The 15,626-nt window shown below is 36.7% G+C and overlaps 1 protein-coding gene across 9 annotated transcripts in view; it reads left to right on the top strand.

Moving 5' to 3' along the window:
• Positions 1-15,626, top strand: part of Marchf1 (membrane associated ring-CH-type finger 1) — a 789,032-nt gene that overhangs the window by 445,500 nt on the left and 327,906 nt on the right. For 4 of the 9 annotated variants that reach the window (XM_040742229.1, XM_040742227.1, XM_040742226.1 and 1 more), the window contains exon 2: positions 12,004-12,152. The exons of the other annotated variants lie outside the window; for them this stretch is intronic. In XM_040742229.1, coding sequence (XP_040598163.1) covers positions 12,042-12,152 — 111 coding nt within the window. In that variant the 5' untranslated portion in view covers positions 12,004-12,041. The remainder of the gene's footprint in view (positions 1-12,003; positions 12,153-15,626) is intronic. 9 annotated transcript variants of the gene reach the window in all.

Genomic DNA, 15,626 nt, shown 5'->3' with positions numbered 1-15,626 from the left:
AGCTGTCGGTCTGGCGTCCAAGAGCTCTCCCCTGTTCGGATCAGCTGTCTCTGCTGGTTTTGCTAGCCCATTCTTTGCCAATTTGCTCTTCGCTCCTCTCCCTCTCTGTCGCTGGGTTCCTTGGGGTCTGTTCAGTATTTAACTGTGAGTGCTTGCCTCTGCTTCCATCAGTCACTGGATGAAGGCTCCAGGATGGTGATAGACATCAAGTTCACTATCAGGAATAGGCATTCGAGGTGGTCTCTACACTGTTGCTTAGCTTGCCAATTGGTGTCATCCGTTTAGATCACTAGAGGTCACAATGGTGTCTCATCTGTCTTCTAACCTATGATTCCCTCTTCCCTCTATCCTACCCCCCCCAGTCGACCTTCCTGTTCCTCCATGTCCTACTCTCTCTTCCACTTCTCCCCCTCTCTATTTCCCAGGTCCCCCTCCTGCCCACCCCTCGCTGTGTTCTGTTTTCACAGTTGATATTTTAATGTTCACTAGTGTTGCACATCATCATATTTTTGGTCCTAGGGTTGAGAGATGCATTTGAAAACACACCCTGCCTTTTCTTAGAGTTCTCAGAACAAGCAGAAGCAGGATGGGACACAGGTAGTGACATTTTTTAAGGAGCATCTGAGGTAGAATAAGTTAGAATAAGCAAAGTAGCCTATTCAGACACAGAGAGAAAGTAGACAGGCAGGAGGTTCCAGCACTATTGATGAAATAACTTAGTGCACATGACAAGGCTGGAGAACAGGTCAGAGCAATCACAGGGACATGGATTCAGGAGATGGGGTGAGGAAATAACTTTTAGGAGGATTAGCTTCTATCTCAGGAAAATAGGAAGTCGCTGAAAGGTAATGGAGTGTCCATCAATTTGGCCAAAGTGTGGTATTTTGAATGAAGTTATTGATGGATACCCTTGTCAACATCACAGTGATTAGTACAAATCCACTTCTGGAAGTGGGAAAGGAGCACTAAGTGGTAAAAAAATGCCTGAGCCATCTTGGAAGTAAATATCCTAACCAGCATTCATCTACAGTGTTGACACTCAAAGGAACCAGAGATGCCACTATGGGTGTGTACTTGAAGGACTCTCAATCACCGAGTAGTAGAGATATGTGCACATTCAGATTTATGCCTGCACGGTTCACAAGAAGCAGGGAATGCAAACAGCCAAGATATTTGTCAACATGTGAGTTGATAAAGGAAGCCTGGTTCATGTATGTTATGGAAATATCACTTGAATGGATATTTCAAAACAATGTATGCAGAAAAACAAATTCAGTTGGAGATCTTACTTAGCAAATACTACACATTAGACATACATAGTTTAAATTACGTGTTTGTGTTTGTGTGTGTGTGTGTTTGTGTGTGTGTGTAGAAGGGGGGAGGGATTTATGAAAGACCAGGAGGCTGATGAAACTTCTTACAGAATGTTGTCATGGGAGGAGAGCAATGGAATAAATGTGATTGGGCATGACTGTACCAAGAGGGATTATTTGGAGAGGAAAGGGGGACAAACAAAAGTTGGAGCAGAAGGCACAGGAAAGGAAAGTGAGAAGGGGATCAAATTAGACCTCAGGGCAATGACACAAAGTACTGGCTGCCTTCACTTTGTATGATAATTCAAAAATCCATTTAAATTTCTTCAGAAGAGAAATTTAGTAAAAATTTCAACTAATAATACTAAAAAGGGGACTAAATTAAGGTACTTATTATCCTAACTTGAGCAAAGCTGAGAAATTAATATATGATGTTTTGAAGTTTTACACAACTTATCAGAAAATAATGCCACTGGTGTGATTGATAAAAGGCCTCAAAGTAAACCCAAATATTTAGGCGGCTGTGTATTTGCCTTTGCTGACATTTAAAGTGTTGTCTACACAGACTTCACACTTACACACAGTTAAATCCCATAGGAGTTAGGTTTCAAGTAGGCTCATGGAAAATATGCCAAATACTCGATGGTGAATGCTCTGCCATATTTATCACCTTTCACGAATTCTTCATGATCAATCAGGAACACAATCACATTAAAATAAACTAAATATCACAAAAGCCAAAAAGGAACTCCCTTCATCTCTGCCCTATTTAGCTTTAACTGTCAACTGGACAGAGCTTAGGGTCATCTGAGAAGGCAGACTCAACTGAGGGATTGTACAGACGGTGTGACTTCTGGACATGCCTGCAGGGGATGTGATTGTTAATTAATGTAAGAAGACAGAGCCAACTCTGGGCAGCTCCACAGCATGGACAAGTGGTGTCTGGTCTTAATCTGTACAGCAAACCTAGCTAAGTATGAACCTGGAGGTGTAGCAAGCAGCAAGTAGCATTACTCCATATCTTCTCCTTCAGTCCCGTTTGAGTTCTTGCCATACAAGCCCTTTCCATGCTCAAATTACTTTGTTTACAATGTTCTACAATAGCAAGAAAAAGGAACTAGAACATCCTGGAATCCATATTCTCTAAGTTCCTTGTGATCGCTAAACTATGTATTATAAATATTTGTACAGAGTCTCCTGACACTCCAGTAAATTTCTAAAATGCAAAACGTAAATCCCTGAATTCTAATTTGCTATCACCAGAACTTCTGTGCATCACTGAACTCCTCAGTAAGCCTACATGAAAATAAGCTTAACACTGAGGCCTTGCTAAACAATTCTAACATAAAAAGATGTTCACCATTGGAAAAAAATGGATATCATATTTTATTCCGGTATCTTTAAGTACATTTGTAGGGAAGACAAAAAAATCTGTCTCTTTTATTTTCTACCTCTTCTTACACATTTTCAGCCTGTGCCCTTGTTAAACAGTGTATCAAGAAAAGGGATGTATCTCATGCATGTAGCAAAGATATCCTTTAATGTTACTGTATTCAATTATGTTTTCTCTGCCTTGCCAAATGCCTTCCTCTCCCAGAAAGGCAATAGTGAAAAGTGGATTCTTTTCAGTGGAGAGGAGAGGACATGTTGCAAAGTTTGAATAAAATAGCAGTCTGACACATCTTGAATCTTGATATATATGCAAACTCTTCTGCCAGCCTTCTGAGATTATTTCTCTTAAGAAGATAAAAAATACCTTTATTCAAAAATTTCTGACTTCATCTGTATCTTTTCTCTCCAATAAATGTTTCAATCATGATACTGAACAATTTATTAAATTATTATTTGCCTTTTCATGAAAATACCCACTGTTCAAATGTCCCTTCCTACACTTAACTATTTGCTTAAGCAAATGTATCCCTGGATTTGCATTTCATTATTATGATACTGTATTTATTTTGGAGCAGTTTAGACTTATAGAAAATAATGGCAATTCTGATATAACACATTCTCACCCATCTTTTACTCTTTCCCCCGTTTTTATATGTTAGTATTGTACATTTCTTATACTGCCTGGGTCAGTGCTGACATGTATTTATGGAGTCCACACTTGATGAAGGCAGCTTACATTTTTACCTAATATCTTCTTATAGTAGCCTGTCAGGACACATTGCATTTTGTTATGTCTCCTTAAGCCTCACTTAGCTTTCATAGATATGTTAGACCTCTTGTCAGTGACCTTAACCATTTGAGAATTACTGGCCAAGCCCTTTAGAGAGTTCAGTTACGTGGAGATTTCTCTGACTTATTTTTCTAATCATTACATTGAAGTCATATGGTTGGGGGAGAGGTGACATTGTGAGCACATTTTAACTCATCTTATCGTTTTTGCTTCCCCAGGAAGCATGTTCCATCCACTTAGCTTGCTCTCCCTCCCAGCATCCTTTATCATATCCTTTGGAAGGAAGTTGCCATGGACAGCATACAGTGGGAAGTCATGTTCTTGTCTGCCCTTGAAGAAAGATTTTCTACAAAAATTTTTAATAATTCTGCATAAAACATTTGCTCATTCTCTTTCTTTAATTGTTTCATCCTATCTTTATGGGCTTCTGGATATCCACCTCTGACTATGACTTATGAGTTATGATCTGAATTAAATCCATAAATCTGTTCAAATTCCCCCAGCTCTTGCCATCAGCAGTAGTTATTTTTTCTCTATCCTCTTAGATTCAAAATGATGTTTTATTTATGTCTTTGTTTTGCTCTTCAATACATCCTTATCTTTAAGCACAGTGAGCTTATCCAAGCTCATCTTAGGTTGTTCTTGCCCGCCAGCCCATAGCAACTAACCATATATTTATCTAACGAACCTTGTTCCCTTTTTTGAAAAATCATATTGGAAACTGACTCTGGGCAATAAGCACATTCGTTGCTATGATAGTTTGTTTTCATCACCCCCTATATGTGGGTGTCAGTGAGGAGGCCTAGGCAATTTATTGAGCCTTGGGCAGTAGATCAGTACTCATCCCGAGTATACACATGGACTTTGGACTCCCATCCAACAATGTGAGATGCACTCTCACCCTGAACTCTTGGGGGAGGGTCTAGGCCCTGCCCTGGATGAAATGACAGACTATGGACACCCCCATGGAGAGCCTCACCCTCTCTGGGGAAATGAGGGGATAATGGGGGGGTTGGGGGGAGGGCACGGGAGGAGGGGAGGGAAAGGGAGAGGGACCTGGAACTGACTTGTGAAGCAACCTTGTTTCTAATCTAAATTTAAACTTAAAAATAAATAAAAAAAGAAGCAAGAGGAAGCAAAACAGAATGAAAATCATATTCGAAAAGACAAAAAAATAGTTTGTTTTCACATCTCTGATTCGTCAACTATCAAAGGGATCAGGCAAAAATATGTGTATACAAACTTATATTTATATGTATTTTCATATAAATTCTATGTAGTTGTATATCCATATATGATTATATGTATTTTCATATGATGCTAGAAGAAATCTTGTACAATAGCTTCTAACTCAAATCCATTAATACATGGTGCACTCTTTCTTTACTTGTGATAAAGACCTATAACCTTTCTATCTAACACTGGGAGGCATAGTTCTTATTAAATATCAAATGTTTACCTAAATATTCATTTCTACTATACATTTAAAACTGTATCAATGTCATCAACCCACATCTCCATAGGGAACAATTGTATAAACTGGAGAATTATTCATATATAATATTTTTCACCTCCAACCTCATGGGCTCAGCTCATTTCTAAATCTACTCAAATTAGAAAATTTATTTTCTCACCTTCTTTAATGAGCCTTTTCTCCCTGCACATTTATAATATTATCAGCTCACATTTTTCAGCCTGATTTTTAATCCTAGGATCACCAACCTCATAAATGTGTTAATTTGCATGCATAAAAGTTATAACTCTGAGCTACAAGATTCTAGTGATTTTCATCATGCAGAATGTAACACCCAGCAATACAGCATTATATATAATGGTTTTCCTGCAGGATCACTGACTGTATCAACGTAGCTGTCACACTGACCTTCCCCAAGGATCTGAGCTCTTTACATATCAATTTAATGTTCATGCAACTCATTTCTATTTACTTAGGAACATTATAGTGTTGTATGGATCTACTGGAAATTGTTCACTCAATCCCCTATGAATTGATGACTATGCCAATTTTAATTTTGGTGGTTACATTTGTGTGGTCATCTATGATAATATTTGTGTCTAGATTTTTGTGCAGCATAAATTTCAAAATCAGTTCTACAAACAGCTATGGATATAATGGCTGGGTTGTACAGTGCATTTTTCATTGACATGTCTGTTCATATCATTTTCTTCTTTGAAAATTTTCTCATTATTAAGGCTCAGTAACAATGGGTATTTAGTATAGCAGTCGACTTCATATGCATTTTGCAACAAGTTTTCTCCGAGTCTTTATCTTTTCTTTATTTAATGAGTCTTTCATAGAGTAGTTTATACCTTTAATAAATTCAAACTTAGCAACAGAATTTCTCTTAGGTAGCACGATTTCAGGGCTACCAGCAATATCTCAGTGTCACACAATGTTGTCTTCATTTTTCCCTATGTTTTCCTGTAGAAGTTTAATAGTTTTACTTAGACAAGTACTCCTATGATCCATTTCGATTTAAATTTTATTTTTAAAAATAATGCCTTATGCTTTATCTCTAGAGCCTTGTTTACTTTGGTTTTAATGTGTGGCCCAGAAACAATTTGGGAAAAGAATGTTATTTCTTTACTGAATTTCCTCTGCTTGTTGGTCAAAGATTTGTTAACTTTTTATGGGCCCAGTATTATGGTTCAATTTCTAATATGTCTATTATTTTTCTAATACATTGTATTGTGTACTATAAATTTAATCTAGAAACAGTTCATTTTGTGACTTTGTTATTGTTTGGTATTAGATGGGCTTACCTAGGAATTTTTTCTTTCTGCATAAATTTTATGAACACATTTGTCACTATCTACACAATTAATTTCTTACCTGTATTTGCATTGGAATTGCATTGAATATGTAGCTTATATTGGGAAAAATCTGACATATTAACAACACCAAGTCTTCACATTGCCAGAAGTGCATTATTGTTGCTATTGTTTACAGGGTTTTTGTTTGTTTGATTTTTTGTTTGGTTTTTACAAGTTTTACAGTTTGCATGTAAGCTTTGAAATATTTTATTAGACCAACCCTATGTATTTTGCTACTAATAAACTTGGTAATTTTTTAAAGTCTCAGTTGTTCACTGGTGCCATACCCAGGTATATAGGAAGGACACTGACTTGTGTCCTGTAACCATGCACTTTGTATTCCTTCAATTCTATAATCCTCTTCCTCCTTCTCATCATCTGCATGCTAAATATGTCTAGATTCTCCTCAGATCTTTGTTGCTTTGTGTATTGTTCTCCACTTGTGACTTTTTTAAAGTTAGAACTCAACTTTATTGTTAAAACCAATGTTTACTTACAGAATATAAATTTCTTCGAAAAGATTAATTCCTTCATTAAATCAATGGTAGAAAGCTTTGCTAACCAGAAATAAATCCTAAGCTGTACTTGTGTCTTAACAGCAACACAGCTTCATTGTAAGTTCACGAGCCAAAGCAACAGCTTCACATTTTCCTTTTTTATTTATATATTTCAAATTAAAATATAATTGCATCATTTCCTTTCTTCCTTCTGACCCCTTCCATGTATGCCCCCCCATCCTTTCAAAGCATGGAGTCTTTATTTTGCTATTGTTACACATATGGTTAAATGCATAAATGTATAAACACAGGAAGCCACATCCAATAGTTGAGAAGTAACATTGATTGTTTTTTATTCTTTTTTAATTATTTTTTGCACATATGTGAGAGAGATAGGACACTGGTGTGCGTGTAAGATAAACAGGGAACTTCTGAGAGCCACCTTTGAACTTTCACTGTGGATTCCAGTGGGTGAAGTCAGGCATCAGGCTTGTTTGTGTAGCAACTGGGCCATCTCACCAACCAAAGAAATAGTTCCTGATAGCACTTTAGCCGAACAATAAATAATCAAATCTCACAAAACTTAAATAGAAAAAAATCTCTTCAATTCTTAAGCAAAGGCCATATTCAATTCTCAAGTTCAAGGACAAGGGGTACTCTCTACTACAGATAACTAGCGCAAACAGGGAACATTTGGATAAGCCTAAACTATACTCTAGTGAAAAGGACACACAACGAGCAAATTTAAGGAGGAAAATGCTTGATAAAATGAGATATAAATAGCTACATGCAACTGTGGTTTTCTAAGAGAAACGAGCTTCTGTTTTTGTCTTTAAACAACATTAGACTAGAGGAAAGTGAGAATAGGCAAAGCCACCAGGCCGGTTTGCACAAGTACACAACAGTCATGGTGTTTAACACAAAGGATATCTGTCACACAATCCCATGTGAATAGACTGCAGTGTGGTGCCCCCAGAGTGCAGTAGACTCACGAGTAAGGGAAGAAGAGTTTGGAGTTATGATGATTTTAATTTACATGTAGTCACTGACAATCTTGTAAGGTTCTGCTGAGTCCCCTGCAAAAAAATACTACTTTAAATGTCCTTTTTCCCAAGTTTACATGGAATTCAGTTTTCTTCTGGGGCATGTTTTACCATAGTATCTTATGAGGTTAGCTATGCTTGCTTATTCCTTTCCTTATTCTAAGCCCTGGGCATCTTTTATTTCTATCTCATGATTCCTAGAAAAGTCTCTGGCTTAGAGAAAGTACTCAGTTAATGTTTTGTAAATTAAAAGTAAATTATTCTACATGAGATACACCCAATTGCCTTGTCATTTTTTCCTTATTTTTAATTTGTTGTCATTTTTATCCACAGAGAATGCACTATTCTCCATTTATTAAATTAAATATCTGCTTGAAGTGGCATATTAAAAATTAAGCTTAGTTAAATCCCAATTTCCTGTGATCATTATATAAGTTGCTCATTGCTGCATTGCGTATTAACTTGGTTCAATGGGTAAATCATAATTAACACGAATGCTTAATGATCACTTTCCCATTCTAATATATCAGTAATGATGCTTACAGTTTAAAGTGCTTTGGGGTTAATTATAAATGTTGATACTTCGCCTCTGCTTCTGACTGGCAGTACATTCCTATACATAAGGACACGATGTGTGTTCCAGAACTGCTCACGAGGAAGGGGAGCTTGCAGGCGCTCACCAGTGCACCTGCCAGTGCCCTCGGTTCACCTCTAATATTTCTAGAATCTCAACTGTGATGCAGCATCTGGACATTTAAAAATAACAGTAATGATCATTTTGTTGGCTGCCATTGTTATAGTTCCTCTCCTTCCTTCCCTTCGATATTTGCTTGCTCTGATGTGCTCCTCTTGGCGTCCTAAAAAGACTAAATTGCCCATAGGACCATGCCTTGACTCTAAGGACAGCCAAGTCGCAGGATGGATACTCTACAGAACAAAGCATGAGGTCACACCTGCAATGTGGATAAACAAGAGTGGCATTCTCACCCGTCTTCAGCTTCCTGTTTGTCATGTGACTCCTTCCTTCACGTAACAAAAACCTTCCCAAAGCGGCAGCAGGCTTGTCCCCTGTCTTTTCTCAGCTTTTTCATTCGTTTTCAGTGTCACCGTGACGCTGTCAAAGTCAAATTACAAGCTTTCTAGTCTGCTGTCATTGTCTCTTCAGTTTGTTCGTGTAAGTGCAGGAACCACGAAGACTGAATGGTTATTAAAACATTTGATTTGCATGTACTAATTAATATGTATATAAAATATGTACTTCTGCTTTTTGAATTATTTGTCCTGATCATTCGAAAACGAGATAGTTAGTAGCTATAGCAGAAAATGAGACTAGTTGATCTTTTAGTGCATTATGTGTTTTGGCAGGTATAGCCAAAATGTAAATAGCTTTTGGCATGCCTGTTGATAGCAGGTGAGAAAATAAAATTTTTATAAACCAGTTTCAGGTAAGACTTATAAATCCAGCAGGACTTGGTGGTTACTTTAAGACAGTAAGTTTATAAGTCTTCCAAACTACAGACTAGTAAGTTATGACTTTAAAATTTTCTAGAATAGAGTTTGGCTGAAACCCAACTCAAATAAAAGATGAATGAAAGCTTCTTGTGAACTCTTCTTTGCTTTCAGTACCTATAGTATAGTAGAGGTCCAGTAAATATTTAACAATAAATGTGGACTGGATAAGGGGAACATAACCACAACAAATATAGTTATTCCTTTCAGAATCAGAGTAGGAAGTAAAAAAATCAGATGCCTTTACAAGGCTCCAGAAGAGAAACAAATGCTATCATAACTTTGTGGAACACATTACTATACATTTTATTAGTTACGAATTCTATGTTTTCTCAAAAGTACTAAAGTGACACCAAATCATGACTTATTTCTGATTTAAAAAATAAAAAGTATAAAAATATTTAGAAGTTGGAAAATTAACATTTTTAAGCAATTAGTAAATAAAAGTGGAACATTTGTTATTGATAACTAAATTGTTCAGTCATAGATATCATTTCACTCCATTTTTGAATAAAGATACTCATTTCCCTTATATTTAGCACACTTTAAGAGTTGTAATAAAAACTGATGAATAACTGGGGTAGAGTGTACTGAAAATGTGGAAATGTTTATTTTCTTCAGAGTGCAAATTAGTGCATATTTCTTGTTAAATGGATCAGGTTTCCTTTAAAAATCTCAAACTTTGTGTTGAAAAGAGGAAGAACCAATAATCTGTTGCTCAGTCAAGCCATCTTTGCCCAGTTTCCTTCAGGTTTTCTTTCTTGCCCCACAAGTTACTCACTCATATTAGATCAAAGACTCCATTCAGAAATCTGTTTCAGGGTTGGAGAGATGGCTCAGTGGTTAAGAGCAATGGCTGATCTTCCAGACCACCCAGGTCAAATTCCCAGCACCCACATGGCAGCTCACAGCTGTCTTTAACTCCTGTTCCAGGGGATGCAACACCCTCACACTGACATACATGCAAGCCAAACACAGATGCACAGAAAATACAAATAAATCACTTATTTTTAAAAAGAAATTTATTTTGTTGCCTAACTTCAACTCAATTTTTATGAAAGTTGTTTATCACTTTTTCTTGTTTTCATTCTTTGAACCCATTTAGCTTGAGCATTTTGTCACAAGAGCAGTAGCTCATCCATCCACGAGTAACCTTTCTTTGTGTTACTTTCTTAGAGCTCTGAAATGTGCTGTTTTGAATTCTGAAATGTTATAAACCGCCAGATTGCTAATTGCTTTGGATGCTGTGAAAATAATTACTCTACATTATTTTTGATATTTAATTGACAGTGTAATGCATTTAACTAAAGACCTGCAATAAACTATTTCTAATTACTGAGGGTGCTGGAGTGGAAAAGTAGGCTGTAAAACTTTACAAGGGAAACAATGTTTCTCCATTATCTTCAAAGTCCTTGCTGATTTGACTTTCAGGGACACAAAATTCCACAAAATGGAAAGCTCTGGGAAGCTTTGAGGAGTTTGGGGGCATTTCTAGTCACAATGAAACAGGGCTTTATTTAGAATTATTGTTTTTAATAGATTGAGCTGTGGTGGAAATCAGCTTCAAAGTTTATGATATTTTCACCAATTTTTTCTTCTGTTATCAAATATTTAAAAGAAAGATAATGATGGCACTGAAATGATGATTAGTCTATCATTGGTCTTTGTTCTGTATACTTTGCTCCTGTAAGACGTTCAGTTGAAACTTGTGCAAATCTTATTTGTCATGGCCTTATAGATCACAATGGTGTTTTGGTTAAGGATGGACTGTATATATGAACGTGTTTCTATAAAATGACAAAGGAGACAAAATGCTCCCTGTCTGACAACACAGACGTCTTAACATCTTATGTAGCACATTCCACACCTTCTACAAATCTACTATGCCACCACCCATACAAACACACAACACATATAATTATGCACCGTTTGCAATGCAGAATAAGTAACTGCTAGTGGCTATTGTATTTATAAGTCTATATATACACTTATTTTAGTAGACACACACATACACATATATAGACATATTAAATTTGATATCAAACATTACATATATAGGAATAAAGTTAATTTATGTTGAAATTTCCTAAGACATAATATGCTACATTATAATTGAGCAGATTCAGATATCTCTTTTTCGTGTATCTCTTGATTTGGTGAAGGGTTTATGCCCATTGACTATCGACTGCATTCTGTGGTAGTCTTAGAACAATGATGTCGTCTCCTGAAGCATTTCTCAGCATGTATCCCTGCTGTCAAGTCTCACATGGCTGTACGTGGCTATCTTCAGGATCTGGTCCTGTGTTTAGCTCCCAGGTTAAGAATGTTTTCAACTGACAACAGAAACTTAATTCCCAGGACCTGGTGTGGGAAACTCCTTTTGTTTAGGAGAGGATGTACACAATGTGCTCTTGGAAATGACACACAATTTACACTATGCAGTGACTCTGGTATACTATTACTAATAATTGGCAGCCCTTATTTTCCCCTTCATGATTTCTAGTTAAAATAAAACCTCTCCATCGGTATTTCATTAGACGTGGGGATTAAAACGTTTCAATTATATGTATTTTCCAGAGCGTAACTATGAGAAGTGATGTGTTTCAGGGAATGTAAATTATTTTCAGAATTTCAGGAATTGAAAAGGGAAAAGCGGAAGGAGAAAATGCTGGGCTGGTGTGAAGCGATAGCCCGGAACCCTCACAGAATCCCAAACACCACGCGGACACCAGAGACAGCAGGGGATGTGGCAGATACCTCTCACACCTCCGCGTTGGTGAGTGGAAAGTTATTTTACCTCCAAGTAGTTCGCACATAGATAGTATGCTAAGAAAATGGTGAGTGAGATGTGGACCTACTACGTGAGTATTCTTGTTTGCGATAGGGTTTACCTTTACAGTATAATAGATTCACTTTAATTCATAAAAATATCTATCCGGGTATTGTGATCAATAAGAGAATCACATATGTTACATTTAATCGAGTTAAGCAGATATTTGTTTTTCTTTGTGTTCTTGTGGAATTACTGTAGTTATTGGAGTAACCATGAAAAATTGTTGTTGGGTTGAACACTGAGTAATGCAATCACTGGAGGAAAACCATGTACAGTAAACATAAGTTAAGCAAAGAATTGAATCAGATACTGTGTTTGCATATTTTTAAATATCTGATTAAAAATAACAATTTTCTGTAAAAATAATATGAAGACTGAATCAGTAATGCCTCCCTTTAAGCTTTATTTTATCTGTAAATATAATATTTGCTTTTAGCTCACTAGCATTTTCTAGTGACTAGGAAAAGATAATTCATTAACAAAAGGAGTTTGAATTGTCCTCTTTTTAAGAATTTGGCTATAGCATTCTTCATTTTAATTTAAAGAAGGAAAATTACATTTGATCTCATTTAAATACCTTATTGATTGGTTTATCTTTTGGAAGGGCAGGAAGTAATTAAATATGATTTACAAATGTAGATATTTCCCTTTTTAGTTTGGAATTACTTGGAATTTTCAAATTTCTTTACCAGCATAGTCTGCTTAAAGTGATGCAACAAATGTCATAAATTCATAACACGTAAGAACAACAGCTCCCAGTTCTGAAAGCTTCAAAGACAAAAATATTGCTGTATTTGGATCTGATGGTTTTTTTTTTTTTGGTTTGTAAAGATTATAAAAAGTGTTTCCCATGGTGGAAGATGGAAGCAGATTCTCTCAGGCCTTACCTATGGGCACTGATCCCATAGACTAGAGTAACATCTTGGATTACCTGCCCAAGCCTCCTCCTCCTGGGCTTAGTATTTCAGCACAAGGATTTGGAGATAAGGAAAACAGTCAGATAATAGCATTACTGTAAAAATGATGATCCTGAATATGTATTAGTGAATGTTGTCCAAAGAAACAATCCCAAGCATAGCGAGAGGCTGTCAGACTAATGTTTCATTTCCTTTGCTGTGTATTGTCAGCAGAAAGGCTGAGTTTATGGAGAAATGCCTGCAACAGACATTTTGAACTCTGGGAAATGGATTCTATGAAATTATCACCAGCATCTTTCATCTTACTCTCTTTTTAAATCCCCTTGCTTTCTTATATTTTATTGTTTTAGAATCTCATATATATATATATATATATATATATATATATATATATAATGTGTTTGGGCCAAATTGACATTGAAGGCTGATACAATCAAAATGCATACAGGGGTTCTATACAAAGCTGGATTTTGTCATGTATCAAAGGATAAAAGTCTAAATAAAAATGTACTTTCTGTATTTTAATTGAAGTAACTTTGAGTATTTAACCTCTATTTTGCAGACTCATAAGTCAAACCCATAGAAAATCTTGAGCAAACCCTTAGCATAGCTTTCTCCTTGTCTCCAATAGTCTAACACTGGTTTCATTTCATAGGTGACCATAGTGGCTCAGGCTTGTTAATGAACTTCTGTAGCTGGTAAGCAATGAAAAGATTACAGAAGTCCAGCTCTCCCAGACAAGGTTGTCCCACTAAAGCTATCTTTTGTATGTATTTTCTTCCCATTCAAAGAGTCTTAGTAAAATGCATATATCCAATCAGCAATGTAATCAAACCGAGAAATTAAATATATTTTGGGCAACAGCCCCTAAACACTATAAAATATTATGATAAAATCCATTTAATATCACAGAAAAATGAAATATTTCTTTCTGTCAGAGCATGACATATCTTGTGTTTTTGATCCCACCTGTCTTTGGATGCTGCCTTATGATGAAGCATCATAAGGGAATGAGGAAACTGATCTACTGTGCTTGTTAGCCACTGTGGATCAGCTTTGAAAGTGCGGAAATTTTTTTCAGAGGCCAAACCTTAATGCCTGGGCTCAATAAGGTGGTAAATATGTCTCTGTGTGTGACTATGAAAAGGAGATGGAGCACTCAGTTGGTTTCTGCATAGCCCCTCTCTCCAGCTAAGAAATATTCACATTCCATTCTGCCACAGAAGGAGAAGGCTGCTTTCTAGACTAATAGCTCAGCATTCTTCCAGTCTCAGTATTCATATAAAGTTCAAGACCTTTGATTACTCATTGCCACCATCAAATAATGAGGACAATGCTGACCATTGCCAAATTATTTGCACTTGGTAAATCACTCCAATTGATGCACAAATTTATGCCCAAATTATGTAAGACTATAATGCACTTCCCATTTCAAAGAGATCATGGGGCCAGGAGTTATTTCAAGTCTTTTAAGGCACATATTTCTGGAATCAAGCCATTTTTTTGCTGACTAGGATTCCATGAAATCTTATTAGAGTTTTGATCTGTTTGCTTCCCAGTAGTCTCAATGCCTGGAAAAGGTTCTTCTTAAACACCTTTTCTCCTCTTCTTCTACTTCTCTCTTATATTGAAGAGTAGATGGAAGGATTAATCCTTAGCACAACCGTTGTCCAGAATTGCTTTATTTAGCTCAGAAATTTGCTGGGTGCTTGACTGTCAATCATTTCTATTTGCTTTGACTGGCGGTATTTGAAATCTTTATTATGACTTTTTGTTTGAGTTACTCAGTGCCATGCTGTTTAATTCAGTCAATATGATGGCCTATAGCATACGGCTAGGAAGAAGTGACTTATTTTGTTTATTGAACTCTGGGATCTTCTGAATTCTTTCCATTCCTATGAACATCTATGTCAGACTAGCCAATTAATTCCTGAGCTGATTGTTCTTTTGTAACAACTCTTATATAGTCAGTAATAATTACCATAAATCATAAAGTCTTACTGTCCAGTCAATACATATTAGCATCAGAGATACATTCCCAGCAATGTTGGATGATTTTATGTCAACTTAACACAAACTAAAGTCATCTGAGTGAAGAACGAGCCTCAATTTAGAGACATTTGTGATGCTTGAACTATCAGAGGGACCATTTACAGTAGGACCACGATATAAACCCGATACAAGAGCTAGCTTGTTGGAGCCCATTCCTTAGGGTAAGATTCCATGCTCAGTGACAGTCGGACCATGGTATAATTGTGGTACATGAGTTAGTTTGTTGGAACCCATCATTCTCTATGGTGGGATGTCATGCTCAGTATTAATGAGTGGGAGAGGGGCTAGGCCCTGCCCCAACCTAATGAGCCAGACTATGTTGACTTCTCATGGGAGCTATTACCCATAAGGAGGAGTGGGCTGGGGGTGGGATAGGAGGGAGGTGAGGGGGGGTGGGAGGACGTGAGGGGGTGTGGGAGGATGTGAGGGGGTAGAGGGAGGAGGGGTG

The sequence above is a fragment of the Mesocricetus auratus genome, unplaced genomic scaffold, assembly GCF_017639785.1.
Source record: "Mesocricetus auratus isolate SY011 unplaced genomic scaffold, BCM_Maur_2.0 Super-Scaffold_6731, whole genome shotgun sequence".
Classification (NCBI taxonomy): domain Eukaryota; kingdom Metazoa; phylum Chordata; class Mammalia; order Rodentia; family Cricetidae; genus Mesocricetus; species Mesocricetus auratus.
This window is presented reverse-complemented; position numbering and strand designations above follow the sequence as displayed.